The sequence below is a fragment of the Crocodylus siamensis genome, chromosome 2, assembly GCF_052110815.1.
Source record: "Crocodylus siamensis isolate JL-2025a chromosome 2, ASM5211081v1, whole genome shotgun sequence".
NCBI lineage: Eukaryota > Metazoa > Chordata > Crocodylia > Crocodylidae > Crocodylus > Crocodylus siamensis.
Genome location: NC_143396.1, coordinates 179,090,943 through 179,114,485, shown reverse-complemented (window position 1 = coordinate 179,114,485; position 23,543 = coordinate 179,090,943). Strand labels below are relative to the sequence as shown.

The 23,543-nt window shown below is 47.0% G+C and overlaps 1 protein-coding gene across 1 annotated transcript in view; it reads right to left on the bottom strand.

Annotated features, from left to right (window-relative positions):
- LOC149871402 (mucin-5AC-like) overlaps positions 1–23,543 on the bottom strand; it is a 63,389-nt gene that overhangs the window by 4,617 nt on the left and 35,229 nt on the right. Inside the window, exons 30-43 of the mRNA XM_090034618.1 lie at positions 14,615–23,397; positions 12,339–14,124; positions 11,899–12,131; positions 10,767–10,935; positions 9,623–9,867; positions 8,192–8,375; positions 7,598–7,808; positions 6,724–6,902; positions 6,233–6,302; positions 5,490–5,590; positions 4,665–4,696; positions 3,169–3,346; positions 1,818–1,922; positions 1,076–1,116 (exon numbers count right to left, since the gene is read on the bottom strand). Of these exons, the coding sequence (XP_089890744.1) occupies positions 1,076–1,116; positions 1,818–1,922; positions 3,169–3,346; positions 4,665–4,696; positions 5,490–5,590; positions 6,233–6,302; positions 6,724–6,902; positions 7,598–7,808; positions 8,192–8,375; positions 9,623–9,867; positions 10,767–10,935; positions 11,899–12,131; positions 12,339–14,124; positions 14,615–23,397 (12,317 nt within the window). The remainder of the gene's footprint in view (positions 1–1,075; positions 1,117–1,817; positions 1,923–3,168; positions 3,347–4,664; positions 4,697–5,489; positions 5,591–6,232; positions 6,303–6,723; positions 6,903–7,597; positions 7,809–8,191; positions 8,376–9,622; positions 9,868–10,766; positions 10,936–11,898; positions 12,132–12,338; positions 14,125–14,614; positions 23,398–23,543) is intronic.

The window sequence follows — 23,543 nt, the reverse complement described above, 5'->3', positions numbered from 1 at the left end:
AACTTTGAAATCTAGGCCAAAATCCTAGATGTATTTTTGAGTGCTTCATCTCTTGCACCCTATTGAAAAGTACTTCTTCCAAAATTTTGCTTTAACAGAAAGTTTTACCCATTCCAGATGTTGAAGATATAATCCGGATTTAGTTCTCTTGGGTTTCTTTTTCTTTTTCCTTTCCTTTCCTTTCCTTTTTTTATTTATTTTTTATGAGGAACTATTCCAAAACATGGTGGGCACAACTACACATGCTGTTGATGTGCATGAATAAACCTCAGAGCCTCTGCACATGTGCCCAGGAGCACAGCACATTGAGCCAGGTCAGCTGGCTGGGAGCAGGGTGGGGTTTGCAGCTAGCTGGGCATGTAGCAGGGAAGCTGCAACCCCCGCTGTTCCCAGCCAGCTGCAAACCACTTCCCCCGCCCCCTTCTCCTGGTCAGCTGCAAACATTCACTCTGCTCCCAGTGGGATGCTCCACCGCCCCACCAGTCTGAGTTAATCAGCTGAAACAGAGGTGGTGGCAAGGAGTGCAGGGCCCAGGGCCAGGGCTGGCAGGGGCCCATGCCCAGAGTGGGGCAGCAGGAATGCTGGTACCCAGGCTGGCACGTGGGGCTGGAGTGGCCAGTGGGCGGGCGGGTGGGTACGGAGAGGTGGTGGTGGTGAGAAGCAATGAGTGGTGGGGGGCAGGCATCAGTGCAGGGCCTGTGTCCGTGTCTGGGGCCAGGGCCGGTGGAGGCCCAGAGCGGGGCAGGAGGAGTGCAGTCCTGGCCTGGCACATGGGACTGGAGCAGCCAGCAAGCTAGTCGGGAGAGGTGGTGGTGGTGAGAAGCGGCAGTAACCAAATATCTATGTTTACATTCATTCCTATGGACAAATGGGTTTTGCTTAGCATGGTTCCACTTAACACTCATTTTTTCTGGAACCAATTAGGAGTGCTAAGTGGAGGTTGGCTGTATTTAACATGTAGGATAAACAATCTCTCTCCAAGGAGCTCCTGATCAAAAAGATGCATATTGGACCTCTAGAGATACATTGACATTAGATTATATTGGCATCCTTGGTGTAATACTGTTGTTTTTACCTTATAAGGAACTCCATTAACTATACAGGTGTTGCGAAGTACTGAAAAAATAAACAAACAAAAGGAATTAAATCATTTAAAGCAATGACATTTAACAGAGACTCAATTTTTAAATCTTCCAGAGGCTGATGTAGCTTTATTGTATGTAGTTCAAGGGGAATGTTGCTTTGTACATCGTGGGCACATCTACATGTGCAGTTAGGGTGTCTGAATAAACTCTGGTGCAGTTCAGGCCAGAATCAGCTACTTCTGTGCAGTCTTCATGTGCACCCAGAACCACAGCACTTAGAGCTGGGGTGGAGCAGCCCTGGGCTGGCTGGGGTTTGGGGGATCAGGCAGCAGAGGGGCTGGCTGGGGCATGAGGGTGCTGAAGTGTGGGGTTGGGCATCAGGCAGCCCATGCATTATTGCACCCTTGTGCCCCAGTCAGCCTTGGTCACTGTCTAAATTAGTGTTTCAGTGGAGTTAATTACTCTTCTGTAAACTAGTACTGTCCCCAACAATACTTTCTTACAGAAGAGTGAGTTAATTAATGTATTGCGACCTAATACAGGCGCTCATGTAGACAGTGATGTTTTACTGTGGAACTAATTAGTCAGCTCTGCAGCAAAGCGCACATGTAGATGCACCTTGCATTTGGTTTCTTCATTTCTCAAATATTTTTTTAAGTCCATTTCTCCTTGAAAATTTAGATTGAGCTTCTTTTAACTCACAGGTCAGAAGGAGAGGAGACAAGTACTTACAACACTCATATGTCACACAACAGTTGCCATCAGAAACAACTGAGACTAGATCATAACCTGGTTCACAATTAGGCTTGGTCTTGGGGCACAGGGTAATATCACATCCTGAGAAATGAAAGAGAAGAGGACATATTTAATAGGCTAACATTAGCAGTGTTAGTCTTCATGACTTACCTGTGTAGAATTAATGTGTGCCAAAGCTTCATGAGAGACTAAAGGAAGAATGGCACAGAGAAAGCATTGCTTAATCAGGTACTATGAGCATTTTTACACATGCTCTGGGAGTGGAGGGTTGGTGGGGAACACTTTAATTAGAGTGGCTCTGAGAGCTGCTTTAAGTAAACTCCCAGAGTGTCTCATGTATCAGTGTCCCCATGCTTCAAAATGGCAGCGGGGCACTTTATTTAAAGTTCTTCAAACAAGCTTTAGGTACTTGTATATTTCCTGGACCATCATAGCTGTACGTTACCCTGACTTTACTGCATAAATTCAAAAGACACCTTTACTTCACTGGTAAGTTCCCTGAAACCTGTTGTATGTAAGTTGGATAGAAGACTTACTCTCATAAAAAGTATTACTGTACTCATCAAATCATTTACTATCATTAGCTGCCATTTTATATCTTTCAGAAATCCACTTAACATTTAGCTCTCCGTTACTCATTAGTTGTATCCCTGGTTCCAGGGTAAAAAACCAGTGGATTCCTTCTCCCCTTGTCTCTCTTGTCTGGCCAGTAAGCAAGCAGAGAAGATAGTATAAAGTTGTATTGTCACTGTTTTTCATATACTAATCGTCCAGTCTCTGCTTATTAAAACTAATTTTATTTACTTTTTATCACCTTTTTCCTTGCTTGATTAGCTAGTGAAATACCACATATTACTGCTGTCTTGTGTTTCCGTTTTTATTCATCTTTATTTAGCTATATAAATAAATTAATATTCATGAACTGCAATATTAGATACACTTATGGATTAATACTGTGGAATCTACATATATGGAGTTAATACCTAGGTATATTAAGACTTATAAATACTTTTTAAAACTTTTTTTCCCCTTCACCCTCCCAAGACAAACACATTAGAAAGAGTATCATTTTGAAATCAGCTCACAGTGCACATCAAAACTGTAATTCAAAAATCCATTTTTCATACTCAAGTAAGTTAGCTATGTATCCATTAAGGCACACCTCTTAAATATTAGATACTACTAGGTATTTTAGTGATAGCAGATATTATGGTGTTAGATGTTACATGATGCCCTTTATTTAGATAATATGTGTTAATGAGAGATCTGCAGTATTTATCCTAATATATTTATGAGTTGTCTATCAAAGATAATTGTTGGTACTTACTGCATATAATTTCAGGGCAGCATGGGTTATCCGGTGTTAACACAGACATAGGGATGAATCCTGGTTTATTACAAGTGGCTGGCACAGGTGTCTGACATGAAAGTGGCTTACACTGTACAGTCATAGACTTTTCGTCACAGACACACTCCTGGCAATTGCTCTTCCATTTGGATCCAGGCTGAAAAAACATTTAAGTATTTTGTTAACTGTTCTCTGGATGTTCTGGATCAATTTAAGCCCTCAAAACTGATAGTAATCTCAGATTCAGGGATGGATTCAGGACTGCCAAAGCAGGGTGTGGCTACAGGAGTGGCTGCATGCCCTGCTTCCAGTCTGCTCTGCCTCACTGGGCTGGACAGCACTGTGGGAGCCTGCAGGGACATTTTTAAGTCCCTAAAGCTGGTGAAAATCATCCCTCCCTTTCTCTTTATGCTCAAAGGCATGCCCTCCCCTTTCTTCCTCCCACTTACTGCTGCTGCTTACTCTGCTGTTCCAGGGGTGGGGGAAATACCAGAGCTAGCAGGTCTACATGAAGGACTGGGCTTAGCTGGGGACAGGGACAGTGGTGCCAGTATGGTGGGAAAGCAGTTCCCTCCTCCCAGCCTGGGCACCCAGAAGCAGGCACAAGGAAGCAGAACTCCATCCCCCTTTACCCTCTGTTGTCCATGCAGCTCAGCTGGCTCTGATGTTTCCCCCTACCCCTAGAGAAGCAGGAAAAGCAGCAGTGGCAGATGGGGAAGGGGGAAGGATAGGAGAGGGGACATGTCTACAATCATGAAAAGGAAAGGTGGGAGGATTTTTACCTACTTTGGGGACTTAAAAAAGTCCCCACAGGGTCCCATAGTGAGGTCCAATCCAAAAGTGGGGTGCAGCTGTTCCACTGCAGTCCCTCTGGATCTGCCCCTGATCAGATTAAACTGTTCATAGTTCCTAATTCAAAGTCCATTCAAAGCTTGAGATTTCTCAGATGCTGACAAAAAACAGCCTGCTTTCCCTTTTTCAATGGGTTATGTATGAATAAATATCTCTTAACACTTGACAGAGGAATGATAGATCACTGGCACTGAAGTACCAGCAAGCTAACTGAAGGAATATATAGATGCTGCTGCTCTGCTTTCTGCTCCCTGCTCTATCTGTTGCAATGCTGCCTGCCCCTTCCCCATTCTGCAACATGTCACTTTTGCGATAGGTGTTGCAGGTTGGACATCCCTGTGTTAAAATAATCATGTTTGTTCTCTAGGGATATATTGTGAGGGTTAAAATATGCTCTTTTTAAAGGAGGTGAGTTGCGTATTAAATTCAGAATGTGTTAATTAAGTCATTGCTGCTATTTTCCTCCTTTCTGTTTCTACTAATAACTAGGACTCTCACTAGATCTTAAAGTAAAATACGGACTAAGAGGAGGAAAAAGGAAGTGATATTCTGAATTCCTGGAAATAGCTGTATTTGGAAATGTTTCTGGGCAAGATCTGTAGAAAAATTTCTAAAATACTTACCTCTCTGGGCAGTCCATCTGGTCCAACACAACCTGAATGAAATGAAAGAATGGAGGCTTACATTTGTTCCAGGGTGATGGCCCTTCCAATAATAAATGTATATCAGTTATACTTTATTTAATAATGGCACTTTTGAGATACATGTATTATTGTCCATGAGGGATATATTTTAAACCTTAATTCTGTCTTGTGCTGAGAGATTCTGGTCATCTATTTTAAATAGTAAGATGGAGGTGTTAATGCCATTCTTTCTTAAAAAATATTGAATGGACAAAACTTAGACGTCTTGTGGTGAAATCAGTTTTGGCATTTAGCATTCAGTTCTTAACTAGAAAGTATTAATTTACTCTCAAGCTGATGCCTGCCCAACACTATAATCTGGTATGTTGTAGATTATACTAAGGTGGATTCATTGTACATATTTTGCAGATTATTCAAATTCAAAGAATGTAAAATAAAATGGGAAGGGGGCTAAAATAGTCTGTTTAATGCACTGATCTTAAACCAGTAGCAATTTGGCTTCAAATGCTAATTAATAGGTATATGTGGTTTTCGTGGTTTTAATCAAGGTCACAGCATGAATTTCTCCCAATGTACAAAACCATGAGTCAGACTGATGCAAAAAGTAAAATCTGAATAGTAAAGAACTAGAATGCCAGTTTATCTAGTTGAGTAACATTAGTGGGGCTGTGTGGTAGATGTTTCCATAACTTCCTTTCAAGCTACATCCCCAAATAGTTTCTCCCATCAGCCTCTTTTTTTTCAAATCTCCAGCGTTTTGAATCACCCAATTCACATTCCCCTCCAGAAACCATGCAAACTTACCACATTCTGTCACACAGACATCAGCAAATGAATTAAAGAGGATGGTACCATCTGGGCAGAAGCATCCTTCAACAAAACCTTCAATTGTCTGGTCACCAGTTCTAGAAGGGAAAGAGGAATGGATATTCAAGTCCATTTTTCCTGCATTATATGATCAGAATTTTTATAGCATTTTTATAAAAGACGCATAAGGAAGAGAGTTCCTTAAACAATCCAGGTGCTCTTTTATAAGCTTTCTTTAAACTCCTTACATTCATACATACCCCAAATATCCAAAATTATTTTATAAACATGGACAAATTATCTTCAGTTGTTTTACCTGCTTTGAATTACAGCTATCTGTGAAATGTAGCATTACAGCTGTTTGCAAGCACACCGCAGTACTGCCAATAGATTTTTTTTTACAAGGCAAATTTAAAATTGCAGAGGGAGAATAAGTAACAGACTGTAATTAGCCAAAGAGGAAATTGGCCAGGACTCTGATTCTGGCCTTCTTTCTTTGAAGAAAGGTGACATTTTTAATAGTCACAAATAGTCAGGACACCAGTTTTAATGTCACAAGTGAAATATGGCACCTGTAATAACCTGTAGTAACTCATAAAATTTGCTGAATCACCAGCACCACTGGTTCGTCAAACATATGTTTTGTTCTAAAATGCTTCCTAAGTTCCTATCTAAAGGCAGACCCAGTTACGCACAGTGATATACATGAATGAACAGCTAATTATTTGGTTTAGCCTTACCTTTCGTTACAGGTGACGGGCTTATGAGGACCACATGCCTTATACACCTTGTCTGGAGGACAGCTGTATGCTGTGTAGGAGCAGGAATATATTTAATATGAAAATGAAACATCAGGGTTAGAAAGCAAAGATGATCCTTGCCAATTGTTTTTAATGCTGTGTGTACCGGAGGGAAATAAGCGATAATGATCTTTGGCTTCATAAATCCTTTTGAGCAGAGTAAATACAGAAGTATAGCCATCTAAAATATCATAACAGTTAATAGTTTTAAACTTTACAAAGGTTTTGGGTTAGGTTTGGTTAAGTCTGAGGGAAAAGACAGATATGTTTCTGTTTTATCTGAACTAATTTATTCATGTCTTAATAAGCAAAGCTCTCTTTAGATAGAGGGGCCTGTTTCTCTGTGACTATAGTTTATATTTTTCCCCCCCAAAAAAGCCAGTATTAAATACTTCTTATATCCATATTAAGTTTTCTGCAGTACTACTTACAGCATTTTCCTTGAGTCTTGCTTCTCCAGTCAGTACAGATACCATTAGCAATGCAGAGGGAAGAATATTTGTCCAAGATGATGCATGGGAGGCTGTCATTGGTGTTCTTACATGACTCAGCGAGACATTCTGTATGGAACTTCCTTGGAGGAAGAATCTTATGACACTCTGCAAAGATACTTTAGATACAATAGACAAGACAGTTGAATGGTGAGGTATGGTCACTATAAAGTCATATAGACAAGTCAGAGTGAAGTGGTTTAAAGCAGAGGTCGCGTGTGTATGGCTCTCAGGCTAGATCTGGCCAGTGGAGCCATTGGATCTGGCCTGCAGAGCTGGAGAGCCCTAATGGCATTTTGGCATTAAGGGGCTTCATCTGGGCCTGTGCTAGAGCTGGGTGGTTGTTCTGGCTTATGGCACTGACAGGTTGTTAGCCTTTGGTTTAAGGACAAGATACTGCCTTGGAGATGCACTAACTTCTATATAATGATTTTAGCTCCAAATGAGTGATTTTAGTGACAAAGTAATAACACTCACTGGTGGCAGTTTCATGAGAATTGTTCCTAGGCAGGTTGTGTTTCTGGACAGTATAAATTTGTATTAGATAAGTCTCATATTTATGTGAAGCTATATGATGCCTAAAGTAGGATCCTTGGTACATAATGGAGATGACAAACTATACTGCTATGCTGTGTTTTTAAATGCTGAATAAAGAATATTTCTTTGTTGTTATTACAATCAGCACTGGAATTCCTCCCCCACACCCCCGTATTTCTTTTAATTTAAGCCCGCTTCAAAGATGACAAATAAGGTTGCCAAAACATTTGGTTCCTTTTCAGTAAAGAAAAATGCTCTGCATATAATGTAAACCTACTCGCTCAAGATCAGCTCACAGAGAGGCGAAGAAGAAGTGCAGGGTACTGGTGTAGTTAGTGAGGTCGGAGGAGGTGATGGTGTTGTAGTCTGTTGACAATAGGGATTGTTTCCGTTCTCAACTTTCCATGTGTAAGCCATTTCTGAACACGAGGAAACTTCCTGACCGCCTTGTGTGCGGCATTCATCTGCTTTTATATTTGAGCATGTGCCTGGTAGAACACAGATGGAATTAAATGTAAATGTTATCAAAGCACTGGCAGTAGTCTATAGCATGGCATGTTAAGCAAAACTGGAGATGTCCACTTGAATGGAACCAAGGTGCACAGGGGGTGATTGTGGGATGACCGATGAATGACTTAAATTAGAAATGTTCTTGTTAACTGAAATTGCATTCTGAGGGGATTTGGAGAGTATCTAAACACATATATATGATGGCTCAGCTATTGGTTTTTTTCTGTTTTTTGTTACATTTTCTGTAGCTTCTAGAACTTAAAGGATCAGCTAAAGTGAACCCTGCCATTGGTATAAATAAGGATAGCTTTCGCTTGGAAACAGTTTTAATGGAAAATGGGAGTCAAACAATTCTACTTACCACACTGGCCCTCAGTGTTACGTGCAAACAGGCTGAATGGCACTTTCACTGTGAAGATTAATTCGTTCAAGGAGATATAAGCATTGATGGCAGGAATTTCAACAGTCAAATCCTTACCAACCCTGGTAACAGTAACACCATCCTTGCTGATGCCTTCATTAATTGGCTCTTTGTTGAAAAATATCTAAAAATCAATAGAATAAAAGCAGTTGAAACAGGTTTATTTTGAGCTCATATAGTTAGGAAGGATGTTATTATTTTTAGGGCTAAATCTTATTTCCTTTGTTGTGTCAAAGTGGTACATATATAGTCATGTAACCAGTTTACAGCTTATGCATAGCTTTCATTTCACCTCTGAGTGTGCAGGCCCAAGTTCCCTCACTGAGTTTAATCAGTAGGGGTGTACTTGAGTTGAGACAGCTGTCCAGCAAAACAGGATTGCCTGGGTGCATATGTAACTAAGGCTGAGTAAATCCCAAAATTTTAGTTGCAGAAAGCCAATGTGTCAGATGATGAAGAAGGGAGAGGATCTTTTTTAGGGTACTCTTCCAGGGAGCAGGAGACCCATGTTTTAGGCCTCACTCACTTAGATTTTCTCCTTCCTAACAAAGCAGTTTAATTACCAGGCAACAGGGTAGGCATTACCCAGAGCTTTCCCCAGCCCTGCTCTTGAAGTTGGTCTACTGAACAGCCAAAAGGAGATATGTGTGACCAGGAGAAGGTGATCCAGCTACAGGGCATATGGCTTAGTGAGGGAGATGATTCCCCAAGAGTGGATGCTGAGTTTTAGCCTGGGCACCTGCTCTCAATAGGGCACAAACTTTCCTAGTGCTGTTTTTCCATTTTATGCAATGAATATTAAATGCAAGGTACAGTGGGCCAACTTCAGAAGGAGGCCTGGAGAGGGTGCAGGCACTAGCCTGTAGACAGTGGTTAGAGCACATACGTGGGAAGCAATAAGTGTAAGTTCAAGCTCTTTTTGAGTGAGGGGGCCCTAGAACCTGGATCTGGTCTTTCCTGGGTGGGGGGTCCTTAACTATTACGTGAGGGAAATCCCCCTCCACCTTCCCATCATTTTAATTCTGACAGGCACAGAAGAAGAGTGATTCATTTTTGCTGCAGGAGAAATAGAATCCCAAACTGCAGTTAGATGGCTGTGTATGTGCCATTTGGGGCATATAAAGTGAAATAGTTTTTAACTTATGATGACAAGAGTCAAGTTGAGAAAGGAAGAAGCAAGCCCCTACTACATAGCTGAACAGCCCTTTTCAAAATATGTACAAAATAGGGAGATTCTTGCAGAATTATAGATGATTCCCAGATGAAATGCTATGTGTTTACAATTTTTAGCTGTTCTGTATAATGGTATTTAAATACTTTAGTCTTGTTACTGAAATAACAGTTTTTTTGCAGAAAATTACAAAATTGTACCTTGTTAGTTACGTTTCCCTCATGTGTCTGACTTAGCACTATTTCCATGGAGTTGTAATTCACAATGATAGATTTAGGGCAAGAGAGTCCACCAACCACATCACAGTTGTAATTGTCAATAAGAACACTGAAATTGTATTTTGGCACAATCTCTTTCACCAGCACATATCTGCAGAGTCCATTGAATGTGTATTCAACTCCATCAAAAGTCTTGTAGTTAGAATTGCTCCAGCCATTACAAACACCTTTCAGGAAGAAAACAATATAGTTATAACTCAAAGACAAATATAATTTCTCAATGAAATTATAATTTCATGCTAATTGCATGCTAATGGCATAGCAATCACAATCTGTGTTCAAAATAACATTTTTTTTCTGATATTGGAACTTGTAAGTAAGTAAATAAATCATAATCTTTCTCTTGTGTATAACTTCAGTAACAATAATGATTTTAGGATTAGAATTCAATGTCCAAATATGCTTACTTATCCATATATCTGTCAGCTTTTGTACTAGCTTTACACCATACTATGATCTGGGTGCATCTACACAAGATGCTACGTTACTGTAGCGATGAGCTAGGGGGAAGTAGCATAGGCAGGCACAAACCATGATGCTGATACTACATCACTGTAATGACCAGCTATGTTGCTGAAGCTTGTTTCTATGTCACCGTAGCATCTTGTACTAACTGTGCACTGCTGGGGCTGCGCAGTACGTGCCAATACTACACAGTCACTTAGTACTTGCTAAAGCAAGTATCAAATGACTGTTCAGCACCAAATGTGCAGTCCCAGGTACACATAGATGTGCCTTCTGACCATTAAAATATTTTAAAAGCTATATCCTATTCTAATGCATATGTAATGAATGCCTAGCTACTAGTTATATACATTTATATAGTAATTATATACTCTTATAATTCAAGTATAATAGCTGCCTTCTCTCTTAGGAGAAAAAGTACTGTCTAAGGCACTGACACATCCTAAATATATTATAAATTGGAGAACTATAATTGGTGAGTGACACCCACCATATTTAAATATTATATTAATCCAGCCAGCCTGAAAAAAAGTTTTTCTTCATTTTTGACTTTTAAAAATCATGCATCATTTATGCTTTAATTGGTTTTTATCTTCCTTACATTCACACTCATAATGATAGGTACAGCCATCTGGCTCATAGATTTTTACTGGTTCGAGTCCATTTACACAGGTGATAACCTCTACAGGTGGAGGAAGCTCCAGAACAACTGTGTTATTTCCCACACATGTTGCCTTAGTGCACTTATCAGACATCCAGGTTTCGTTTATCTGAAAGAGAAAAGAAAATCTATTTTATAGTGGTCTGAGTAAAAAATTCTGTTGTTTGTTTTAGAATAATATTGCATTCAGTCTTTGGGATCATGGTTGCTTCAAGTAAGACTGGTTATTTGTAGTTGACAAGAAAAGAATTAACAGAAATTTAATCATGTACCTAAAGGAGAAACTGAATGTGTGACTGCTGTTACCTGTTTGAGGTTAGAATCAGGTGAATGCCGATGATAAAGTAAGTTAGTCTTGAGCATTCTGTTGATTTCCAAATTTGAATTTTGTTTCATCTTTGTTCAAAGCCTTAACTATTTACTTTTCATGAACAAAAACAAACACATTTTTTTCAGGAGAAAATGACAGCAGTTAAGGAAGATGAGGTTATCCGGTGACTTAAATGCTCAGTCATATAACATATTAAAAACACAAGTGAATTTTCGCTGTGAGCACTTTGTAAAACTTAGACTGAACATATATCCACATAAATAGTAATTGCATAATTGAAAATCTTAGAATTTATAAAAACTGCCTTGCTATCAATTTGTGGAAAATTTGTACATAGGAAAAAGCTAAACTCACCAAAGATGTTGGTTATTCACTCAATTTTAGTTACTTTATGGGAGTAGTTATAAACTTTAAATAAAAAGTGTCTCATTTTAGTATATGCAGAGAATATTAATCTAATAGGTTTTAATAGATGAAGATGTTCCAATATTCTTTTAAAAAACCTCAAAATTTTATTTTTCATTGCTGGGAACACCATAAATTTTATTGCAGTTATTTATAACTTGACAGCACGTATTAATAGCATTTATGTTCTACACAGTTACAGACAAATGTAAAAGTTTGGTCCTAAAATGTACATGAATCACTCCCAGTAAAGCTGATAAGAATGGTGTATGGGAAAATTTAGGGAAAATTTGGGTGAATCTTGGCAATTATGATAATGCAGAAAAAAGAAATTACCTTCCTTGGAGGATCCAAACTAGGACAGCCTTCTGGTGGTGGTGCAGATGTTTCTGGAGATGGAGAGATTGAAGAAGAAACAGATCCTGGCCTTGATAAACCTGAGGTTGTAGGTGATGTGGTTGAGGAAATGAAAGGACATAGCCCCTGGAATCGGTCAATTTCACATTCGTTATTGCAAAGCGCATAAAAATAACAACCAGAATTATCTGTTCTGTTGTATACAACTTGCCCTAGAAAACAAAATTAACATAGAAATTACACAGATGATAGAATTTTTTCAAAAAATCAACATCCAAGAGATGTCAATATTTAGCACCCATACATGGATCTTATACACAAAAAGGACAAACTTTTAAAAATTATTTTGTACAGTTAGCTTAATAAAATTATAAAGGGCTAACATTTCTCTTTATAGCAGTCAAATAATAAAAACTTACCAGGAGAAAACAACTGGTCAAATACATGGCAGAAACATTCAGTTGTTCTGCTTGCAGTGGAAGATGAAGTTTCTTTAGTTCTGAATGTTCCGCCTGTAGATGAATATTGAGTGCTGGTGGAAAATACTGAGGTACCTCCAGGGGTTGTAGATACTAAAGTGGATAAGGTAGAAACCGTGGACAATTGTTCCTGAGGGAGTTGGCTGACAGGTATTCTAGTAATAATGCTGACTGCGGGCTTTGTTCGGGTTGTAGTCAGTGTAGTAGAGGGGGCAAGTGTTGATATAGTTATGGCTGGCTTGGGGGTTGTGGTAGCAAGGGAGGTGGTTGTTTGCAGCGTGGTTACGCAGTTGGGGTTGTCGTGGCAGCACCAGAATCGAACTTCGTAGTTGAAACACATCTTATATTTCCCTGTTTGCTCGCTGTTTCTGCACACCAGCCCGGAGTGCAGGCTGCAGTGCACTTTCTGGCCCAGTAGAGCCAGGCTTGTGTCCGGGTAGTTTTGTGCCCTGCATTGAATTTTCTCCGGCTTGCGGCAGATTGCCATTCCGGCAGCGTGGATATTGGCAAAGGTTTCCATGTCTCCTCCCTCAGGACCAGAAGTTGGGAAGTCGGCATCAATCCAGTCTGTCCAGTTACAGGTTGGCTTGCAGGAGGTTGGGGTAGGAGAACCAGGTGAGGTGACTGCTGTTGTGGTGGGAGTTGGAGGCCCTGGAGTAGGGGTGCTCTGTGTTGTTGCGGGTGTTTCGGAGGTGGTGAAAACACGCGTAGTACTTGCTGCAGTAGTGGGTCCCCCAGTTTGAAGAGTGGAGGCGGTGGAGGCTGGTGTGGTGGTGGGGGTTATCCCGGCCGTGGTCCCTGGTGGCGTAGTAGGTGTGACAGCAGCTGTGCTTGTGGGCCTGGGTGTAGCGGGGACGGCAGTGGACTTGGTGGTCTCTTTAACTTCCTGCGGGGTGGTTGTGATAATGAGCGTGGTGCTTTCAGTGGTCGAGGTGCTGGCTGGAGGGTGGCTGGAAAGCTCTAATGAGGGTGGAGGCGTGCTCGTCTGTGCAGGAGTGGTGCCCGGCTTGGGGGTTGTGGTAGCAAGGGAGGTGGTTGTATGCAGCGTGGTTACGCAGTTGGGGTTGTCGTGGCAGCACCAGAATCGAACTTCGTAGTTGAAACACATCTTATATTTCCCTGTTTGCTCGCTGTTTCTGCACACCAGCCCGGAGTGCAGGCTGCAGTGCACTTTCTGGCCCAGTAGAGCCAGGCTTGTGTCCGGGTAGTTTTGTGCCCTGCATTGAATTTTCTCCGGCTTGCGGCAGATTGCCATTCCGGCAGCGTGGATATTGGCAAAGGTTTCCATGTCTCCTCCTTCAGGACCAGAAGTTGGGAAATCGGCATCAATCCAGTCTGTCCAGTTACAGGTTGGCTTGCAGGAGGTTGGGGTAGGAGAACCAGGTGAGGTGACTGCTGTTGTGGTGGGAGTTGGAGGCCCTGGAGTAGGGGTGCTCTGTGTTGTTGCGGGTGTTTCGGAGGTGGTGAAAACACGCGTAGTACTTGCTGCAGTAGTGGGTCCCCCAGTTTGAAGAGTGGAGGCGTGGGAGTTGGAGGCCCTGGAGTAGGGGTGCTCTGTGTTGTTGCGGGTGTTTCGGAAGTGGTGAAAACACGCGTAGTACTTGCTGTAGTAGTGGGTCCCCCAGTTTGAAGAGTGGAGGCGGTGGAGGCTGGTGAGGTGGTGGGGGTTATCCCGGCCGTGGTTCCTGGTGGCGTAGTAGGTGTGACAGCAGCTGTGCTTGTGGGCCTGGGTGTAGCGGGGACAGCAGTGGACTTGGTGGTCTCTTTAACTTCCTGCGGGGTGGTTGTGATAATGAGCGTGGTGCTTTCAGTGGTCGAGGTGCTGGCTGGAGGGTGGCTGGAAAGCTCTAATGAGGGTGGAGGCGTGCTCGTCTGTGCAGGAGTGGTGCCCGGCTTGGGGGTTGTGGTAGCAAGGGAGGTGGTTGTTTGCAGCGTGGTTACGCAGTTGGGGTTGTCGTGGCAGCACCAGAATCGAACTTCGTAGTTGAAACACATCTTATATTTCCCTGTTTGCTCGCTGTTTCTGCACACCAGCCCGGAGTGCAGGCTGCAGTGCACTTTCTGGCCCAGTAGAGCCAGGCTTATGTCCGGGTAGTTTTGTGCCCTGCATTGAATTTTCTCCGGCTTGCGGCAGATTGTGGAGTTGGGAAGTCGGGCTGGTGTGGTGGTGGGGGTTATCCCTGGGAGGCTGGTGTGGTGGTGGGGGTTATCCCGGCCGTGGTCCCTGGTGGCGTAGTAGGTGTGACAGCAGCTGTGCTTGTGGGCCTGGGTGTAGCGGGGACGGCAGTGGACTTGGTGGTCTCTTTAACTTCCTGCGGGGTGGTTGTGATAATGAGCGTGGTGCTTTCAGTGGTCGAGGTGCTGGCTGGAGGGTGGCTGGAAAGCTCTAATGAGGGTGGAGGCGTGCTCGTCTGTGCAGGAGTGGTGCCCGGCTTGGGGGTTGTGGTAGCAAGGGAGGTGGTTGTTTGCAGCGTGGTTACGCAGTTGGGGTTGTCGTGGCAGCACCAGAATCGAACTTCGTAGTTGAAACACATCTTATATTTCCCTGTTTGCTCGCTGTTTCTGCACACCAGCCCGGAGTGCAGGCTGCAGTGCACTTTCTGGCCCAGTAGAGCCAGGCTTATGTCCGGGTAGTTTTGTGCCCTGCATTGAATTTTCTCCGGCTTGCGGCAGATTGCCATTCCGGCAGCGTGGATATTGGCAAAGGTTTCCATGTCTCCTCCCTCAGGACCAGAAGTTGGGAAGTCGGCATCAATCCAGTCTGTCCAGTTACAGGTTGGCATGCAGGAGGTTGGGGTAGGAGAACCAGGTGAGGTGACTGCTGTTGTGGTGGGAGTTGGAGGCCCTGGAGTAGGGGTGCTCTGTGTTGTTGCGGGTGTTTCGGAGGTGGTGAAAACACGCATAGTACTTGCTGTAGTAGTGGGTCCCCCAGTTTGAAGAGTGGAGGCGGTGGAGGCTGGTGAGGTGGTGGGGGTTATCCCGGCCGTGGTCCCTGGTGGCGTAGTAGGTGTGACAGCAGCTGTGCTTGTGGGCCTGGGTGTAGCGGGGACGGCAGTGGACTTGGTGGTCTCTTTAACTTCCTGCGGGGTGGTTGTGATAATGAGCGTGGTGCTTTCAGTGGTCGAGGTGCTGGCTGGAGGGTGGCTGGAAAGCTCTAATGAGGGTGGAGGCGTGCTCGTCTGTGCAGGAGTGGTGCCCGGCTTGGGGGTTGTGGTAGCAAGGGAGGTGGTTGTTTGCAGCGTGGTTACGCAGTTGGGGTTGTCGTGGCAGCACCAGAATCGAACTTCGTAGTTGAAACACATCTTATATTTCCCTGTTTGCTCGCTGTTTCTGCACACCAGCCCGGAGTGCAGGCTGCAGTGCACTTTCTGGCCCAGTAGAGCCAGGCTTATGTCCGGGTAGTTTTGTGCCCTGCATTGAATTTTCTCCGGCTTGCGGCAGATTGCCATTCCGGCAGCGTGGATATTGGCAAAGGTTTCCATGTCTCCTCCCTCAGGACCAGAAGTTGGGAAGTCGGCATCAATCCAGTCTGTCCAGTTACAGGTTGGCATGCAGGAGGTTGGGGTAGGAGAACCAGGTGAGGTGACTGCTGTTGTGGTGGGAGTTGGAGGCCCTGGAGTAGGGGTGCTCTGTGTTGTTGCGGGTGTTTCGGAAGTGGTGAAAACACGCGTAGTACTTGCTGTAGTAGTGGGTCCCCCAGTTTGAAGAGTGGAGGCGGTGGAGGCTGGTGAGGTGGTGGGGGTTATCCCGGCCGTGGTTCCTGGTGGCGTAGTAGGTGTGACAGCAGCTGTGCTTGTGGGCCTGGGTGTAGCGGGGACAGCAGTGGACTTGGTGGTCTCTTTAACTTCCTGCGGGGTGGTTGTGATAATGAGCGTGGTGCTTTCAGTGGTCGAGGTGCTGGCTGGAGGGTGGCTGGAAAGCTCTAATGAGGGTGGAGGCGTGCTCGTCTGTGCAGGAGTGGTGCCCGGCTTGGGGGTTGTGGTAGCAAGGGAGGTGGTTGTTTGCAGCGTGCTTACGCAGTTGGGGTTGTCGTGGCAGCACCAGAATCGAACTTCGTAGTTGAAACACATCTTATATTTCCCTGTTTGCTCGCTGTTTCTGCACACCAGCCCGGAGTGCAGGCTGCAGTGCACTTTCTGGCCCAGTAGAGCCAGGCTTATGTCCGGGTAGTTTTGTGCCCTGCATTGAATTTTCTCCGGCTTGCGGCAGATTGCCATTCCGGCAGCGTGGATATTGGCAAAGGTTTCCATGTCTCCTCCCTCAGGACCAGAAGTTGGGAAGTCGGCATCAATCCAGTCTGTCCAGTTACAGGTTGGCATGCAGGAGGTTGGGGTAGGAGAACCAGGTGAGGTGACTGCTGTTGTGGTGGGAGTTGGAGGCCCTGGAGTAGGGGTGCTCTGTGTTGTTGCGGGTGTTTCGGAGGTGGTGAAAACACGCGTAGTACTTGCTGTAGTAGTGGGTCCCCCAGTTTGAAGAGTGGAGGCGGTGGAGGCTGGTGAGGTGGTGGGGGTTATCCCGGCCGTGGTTCCTGGTGGCGTAGTAGGTGTGACAGCAGCTGTGCTTGTGGGCCTGGGTGTAGCGGGGACAGCAGTGGACTTGGTGGTCTCTTTAACTTCCTGCGGGGTGGTTGTGATAATGAGCGTGGTGCTTTCAGTGGTCGAGGTGCTGGCTGGAGGGTGGCTGGAAAGCTCTAATGAGGGTGGAGGCGTGCTCGTCTGTGCAGGAGTGGTGCCCGGCTTGGGGGTTGTGGTAGCAAGGGAGGTGGTTGTTTGCAGCGTGCTTACGCAGTTGGGGTTGTCGTGGCAGCACCAGAATCGAACTTCGTAGTTGAAACACATCTTATATTTCCCTGTTTGCTCGCTGTTTCTGCACACCAGCCCGGAGTGCAGGCTGCAGTGCACTTTCTGGCCCAGTAGAGCCAGGCTTATGTCCGGGTAGTTTTGTGCCCTGCATTGAATTTTCTCCGGCTTGCGGCAGATTGCCATTCCGGCAGCGTGGATATTGGCAAAGGTTTCCATGTCTCCTCCCTCAGGACCAGAAGTTGGGAAGTCGGCATCAATCCAGTCTGTCCAGTTACAGGTTGGCATGCAGGAGGTTGGGGTAGGAGAACCAGGTGAGGTGACTGCTGTTGTGGTGGGAGTTGGAGGCCCTGGAGTAGGGGTGCTCTGTGTTGTTGCGGGTGTTTCGGAAGTGGTGAAAACACGCGTAGTACTTGCTGTAGTAGTGGGTCCCCCAGTTTGAAGAGTGGAGGCGGTGGAGGCTGGTGAGGTGGTGGGGGTTATCCCGGCCGTGGTTCCTGGTGGCGTAGTAGGTGTGACAGCAGCTGTGCTTGTGGGCCTGGGTGTAGCGGGGACAGCAGTGGACTTGGTGGTCTCTTTAACTTCCTGCGGGGTGGTTGTGATAATGAGCGTGGTGCTTTCAGTGGTCGAGGTGCTGGCTGGAGGGTGGCTGGAAAGCTCTAATGAGGGTGGAGGCGTGCTCGTCTGTGCAGGAGTGGTGCCCGGCTTGGGGGTTGTGGTAGCAAGGGAGGTGGTTGTTTGCAGCGTGGTTACGCAGTTGGGGTTGTCGTGGCAGCACCAGAATCGAACTTCGTAGTTGAAACACATCTTATATTTCCCTGTTTGCTCGCTGTTTCTGCACACCAGCCCGGAGTGCAGGCTGCAGTGCACTTTCTGGCCCAGTAGAGCCAGGCTTATGTCCGGGTAGTTTTGTGCCCTGCATTGAATTTTCTCCGGCTTGCGGCAGATTGCCATTCCGGCAGCGTGGATATTGGCAAAGGTTTCCATGTCTCCTCCCTCAGGACCAGAAGTTGGGAAGTCGGCATCAATCCAGTCTGTCCAGTTACAGGTTGGCATGCAGGAGGTTGGGGTAGGAGAACCAGGTGAGGTGACTGCTGTTGTGGTGGGAGTTGGAGGCCCTGGAGTAGGGGTGCTCTGTGTTGTTGCGGGTGTTTCGGAAGTGGTGAAAACACGCGTAGTACTTGCTGCAGTAGTGGGTCCCCCAGTTTGAAGAGTGGAGGCGGTGGAGGCTGGTGAGGTGGTGGGGGTTATCCCGGCCGTGGTCCCTGGTGGCGTAGTAGGTGTGACAGCAGCTGTGCTTGTGGGCCTGGGTGTAGCGGGGACGGCAGTGGACTTGGTGGTCTCTTTAACTTCCTGCGGGGTGGTTGTGATAATGAGCGTGGTGCTTTCAGTGGTCGAGGTGCTGGCTGGAGGGTGGCTGGAAAGCTCTAATGAGGGTGGAGGCGTGCTCGTCTGTGCAGGAGTGGTGCCCGGCTTGGGGGTTGTGGTAGCAAGGGAGGTGGTTGTTTGCAGCGTAGTTACGCAGTTGGGGTTGTCGTGGCAGCACCAGAATCGAACTTCGTAGTTGAAACACATCTTATATTTCCCTGTTTGCTCGCTGTTTCTGCACACCAGCCCGGAGTGCAGGCTGCAGTGCACTTTCTGGCCCAGTAGAGCCAGGCTTATGTCCGGGTAGTTTTGTGCCCTGCATTGAATTTTCTCCGGCTTGCGGCAGATTGCCATTCCGGCAGCGTGGATATTGGCAAAGGTTTCCATGTCTCCTCCCTCAGGACCAGAAGTTGGGAAGTCGGCATCAATCCAGTCTGTCCAGTTACAGGTTGGCTTGCAGGAGGTTGGGGTAGGAGAACCAGGTGAGGTGACTGCTGTTGTGGTGGGAGTTGGAGGCCCTGGAGTAGGGGTGCTCTGTGTTGTTGCGGGTGTTTCGGAGGTGGTGAAAACACGCGTAGTACTTGCTGCAGTAGTGGGTCCCCCAGTTTGAAGAGTGGAGGCGGTGGAGGCTGGTGAGGTGGTGGGGGTTATCCCGGCCGTGGTCCCTGGTGGCGTAGTAGGTGTGACAGCAGCTGTGCTTGTGGGCCTGGGTGTAGCGGGGACGGCAGTGGACTTGGTGGTCTCTTTAACTTCCTGCGGGGTGGTTGTGATAATGAGCGTGGTGCTTTCAGTGGTCGAGGTGCTGGCTGGAGGGTGGCTGGAAAGCTCTAATGAGGGTGGAGGCGTGCTCGTCTGTGCAGGAGTGGTGCCCGGCTTGGGGGTTGTGGTAGCAAGGGAGGTGGTTGTTTGCAGCGTGCTTACGCAGTTGGGGTTGTCGTGGCAGCACCAGAATCGAACTTCGTAGTTGAAACACATCTTATATTTCCCTGTTTGCTCGCTGTTTCTGCACACCAGCCCGGAGTGCAGGCTGCAGTGCACTTTCTGGCCCAGTAGAGCCAGGCTTATGTCCGGGTAGTTTTGTGCCCTGCATTGAATTTTCTCCGGCTTGCGGCAGATTGCCATTCCGGCAGCGTGGATATTGGCAAAGGTTTCCATGTCTCCTCCCTCAGGACCAGAAGTTGGGAAGTCGGCATCAATCCAGTCTGTCCAGTTACAGGTTGGCTTGCAGGAGGTTGGGGTAGGAGAACCAGGTGAGGTGACTGCTGTTGTGGTGGGAGTTGGAGGCCCTGGAGTAGGGGTGCTCTGTGTTGTTGCGGGTGTTTCGGAGGTGGTGAAAACACGCGTAGTACTTGCTGCAGTAGTGGGTCCCCCAGTTTGAAGAGTGGAGGCGGTGGAGGCTGGTGTGGTGGTGGGGGTTATCCCGGCCGTGGTCCCTGGTGGCGTAGTAGGTGTGACAGCAGCTGTGCTTGTGGGCCTGGGTGTAGCGGGGACGGCAGTGGACTTGGTGGTCTCTTTAACTTCCTGCGGGGTGGTTGTGATAATGAGCGTGGTGCTTTCAGTGGTCGAGGTGCTGGCTGGAGGGTGGCTGGAAAGCTCTAATGAGGGTGGAGGCGTGCTCGTCTGTGCAGGAGTGGTGCCCGGCTTGGGGGTTGTGGTAGCAAGGGAGGTGGTTGTATGCAGCGTGCTTACGCAGTTGGGGTTGTCGTGGCAGCACCAGAATCGAACTTCGTAGTTGAAACACATCTTATATTTCCCTGTTTGCTCGCTGTTTCTGCACACCAGCCCGGAGTGCAGGCTGCAGTGCACTTTCTGGCCCAGTAGAGCCAGGCTTATGTCCGGGTAGTTTTGTGCCCTGCATTGAATTTTCTCCGGCTTGCGGCAGATTGCCATTCCGGCAGCGTGGATATTGGCAAAGGTTTCCATGTCTCCTCCCTCAGGACCGGAAGTTGGGAAGTCGGCATCAATCCAGTCTGTCCAGTTACAGGTTGGCATGCAGGAGGTTGGGGTAGGAGAACCAGGTGAGGTGACTGCTGTTGTGGTGGGAGTTGGAGGCCCTGGAGTAGGGGTGCTCTGTGTTGTTGCGGGTGTTTCGGAGGTGGTGAAAACACGCGTAGTACTTGCTGCAGTAGTGGGTCCCCCAGTTTGAAGAGTGGAGGCGGTGGAGGCTGGTGAGGTGGTGGGGGTTATCCCGGCCGTGGTCCCTGGTGGCGTAGTAGGTGTGACAGCAGCTGTGCTTGTGGGCCTGGGTGTAGCGGGGACGGCAGTGGACTTGGTGGTCTCTTTAACTTCCTGCGGGGTGGTTGTGATAATGAGCGTGGTGCTTTCAGTGGTCGAGGTGCTGGCTGGAGGGTGGCTGGAAAGCTCTAATGAGGGTGGAGGCGTGCTCGTCTGTGCAGGAGTGGTGCCCGGCTTGGGGGTTGTGGTAGCAAGGGAGGTGGTTGTTTGCAGCGTGGTTACGCAGTTGGGGTTGTCGTGGCAGCACCAGAATCGAACTTCGTAGTTGAAACACATCTTATATTTCCCTGTTTGCTCGCTGTTTCTGCACACCAGCCCGGAGTGCAGGCTGCAGTGCACTTTCTGGCCCAGTAGAGCCAGGCTTATGTCCGGGTAGTTTTGTGCCCTGCATTGAATTTTCTCCGGCTTGCGGCAGATTGCCATTCCGGCAGCGTGGATATTGGCAAAGGTTTCCATGTCTCCTCCCTCAGGACCAGAAGTTGGGAAGTCGGCATCAATCCAGTCTGTCCAGTTACAGGTTGGCTTGCAGGAGGTTGGGGTAGGAGAACCAGGTGAGGTGACTGCTGTTGTGGTGGGAGTTGGAGGCCCTGGAGTAGGGGTGCTCTGTGTTGTTGCGGGTGTTTCGGAGGTGGTGAAAACACGCGTAGTACTTGCTGCAGTAGTGGGTCCCCCAGTTTGAAGAGTGGAGGCGGTGGAGGCTGGTGTGGTGGTGGGGGTTATCCCGGCCGTGGTCCCTGGTGGCGTAGTAGGTGTGACAGCAGCTGTGCTTGTGGGCCTGGGTGTAGCGGGGACGGCAGCGGACTTGGTGGTCTCTTTAACTTCCTGCGGGGTGGTTGTGATAATGAGCGTGGTGCTTTCAGTGGTCGAGGTGCTGGCTGGAGGGTGGCTGGAAAGCTCTAATGAGGGTGGAGGCGTGCTCGTCTGTGCAGGAGTGGTGCCCGGCTTGGGGGTTGTGGTAGCAAGGGAGGTGGTTGTATGCAGCGTGCTTACGCAGTTGGGGTTGTCGTGGCAGCACCAGAATCGAACTTCGTAGTTGAAACACATCTTATATTTCCCTGTTTGCTCGCTGTTTCTGCACACCAGCCCGGAGTGCAGGCTGCAGTGCACTTTCTGGCCCAGTAGAGCCAGGCTTATGTCCGGGTAGTTTTGTGCCCTGCATTGAATTTTCTCCGGCTTGCGGCAGATTGCCATTCCGGCAGCGTGGATATTGGCAAAGGTTTCCATGTCTCCTCCCTCAGGACCAGAAGTTGGGAAGTCGGCATCAATCCAGTCTGTCCAGTTACAGGTTGGCATGCAGGAGGTTGGGGTAGGAGAACCAGGTGAGGTGACTGCTGTTGTGGTGGGAGTTGGAGGCCCTGGAGTAGGGGTGCTCTGTGTTGTTGCGGGTGTTTCGGAGGTGGTGAAAACACGCGTAGTACTTGCTGCAGTAGTGGGTCCCCCAGTTTGAAGAGTGGAGGCGGTGGAGGCTGGTGAGGTGGTGGGGGTTATCCCGGCCGTGGTCCCTGGTGGCGTAGTAGGTGTGACAGCAGCTGTGCTTGTGGGCCTGGGTGTAGCGGGGACGGCAGTGGACTTGGTGGTCTCTTTAACTTCCTGCGGGGTGGTTGTGATAATGAGCGTGGTGCTTTCAGTGGTCGAGGTGCTGGCTGGAGGGTGGCTGGAAAGCTCTAATGAGGGTGGAGGCGTGCTCGTCTGTGCAGGAGTGGTGCCCGGCTTGGGGGTTGTGGTAGCAAGGGAGGTGGTTGTATGCAGCGTGCTTACGCAGTTGGGGTTGTCGTGGCAGCACCAGAATCGAACTTCGTAGTTGAAACACATCTTATATTTCCCTGTTTGCTCGCTGTTTCTGCACACCAGCCCGGAGTGCAGGCTGCAGTGCACTTTCTGGCCCAGTAGAGCCAGGCTTATGTCCGGGTAGTTTTGTGCCCTGCATTGAATTTTCTCCGGCTTGCGGCAGATTGCCATTCCGGCAGCGTGGATATTGGCAAAGGTTTCCATGTCTCCTCCTTCAGGACCAGAAGTTGGGAAGTCGGCATCAATCCAGTCTGTCCAGTTACAGGTTGGCTTGCAGGAGGTTGGGGTAGGAGAACCGGGTGAGGTGACTGCTGTTGTGGTCTTGTATGGAAATGGAGTTTGGCTTTCTGTACTTTTACTCTTTGCTTCTGTTTCTATTGTCTGTGTTGGTTTTGAAACTTCTGTTGACTGAAATGATGTAACCGTTATGGTTGAAGATGTCATTGTTGTCCCTGCTGGGGTAGTTGTCGAAGGGTTGCATGGTATATAGGTACAGCACTGTATTCTTATTTCATAATTGTAGCACATTTGTTGGTGTTGCTCCTTGTTATTGCATATGAGTCCATGGGTTTTGCTACACTCTACTTTTTGGTTCAGGTCTGGTAATGATATGTTTGGATATTGTACTGCTCTGCATTCAACATCATTTGGTGTTTTGCATATCTTGTGTCCTGTATTTTTTAGATTTGCAAATGTTTCGTAATCTCCATTACTGGAAGGAGATGTTGGATGGCTGGTATCATACCATTCTGACCATTCACATACTCTGTGGACACATACTGTTGTAGCAGTTGGTATAGCTGTTGTTCCTGTTATAAAAAGAACAGAATTTGTTGGTTGTCTTCACATTCTAGATATTGTATAGATTTTTAAAATTATATTGGTTAATTAGATGTATTTTTGTATTTTAGGCCCTACTAGTGTATTGAAATGATCAAATTACCCATCATTCATA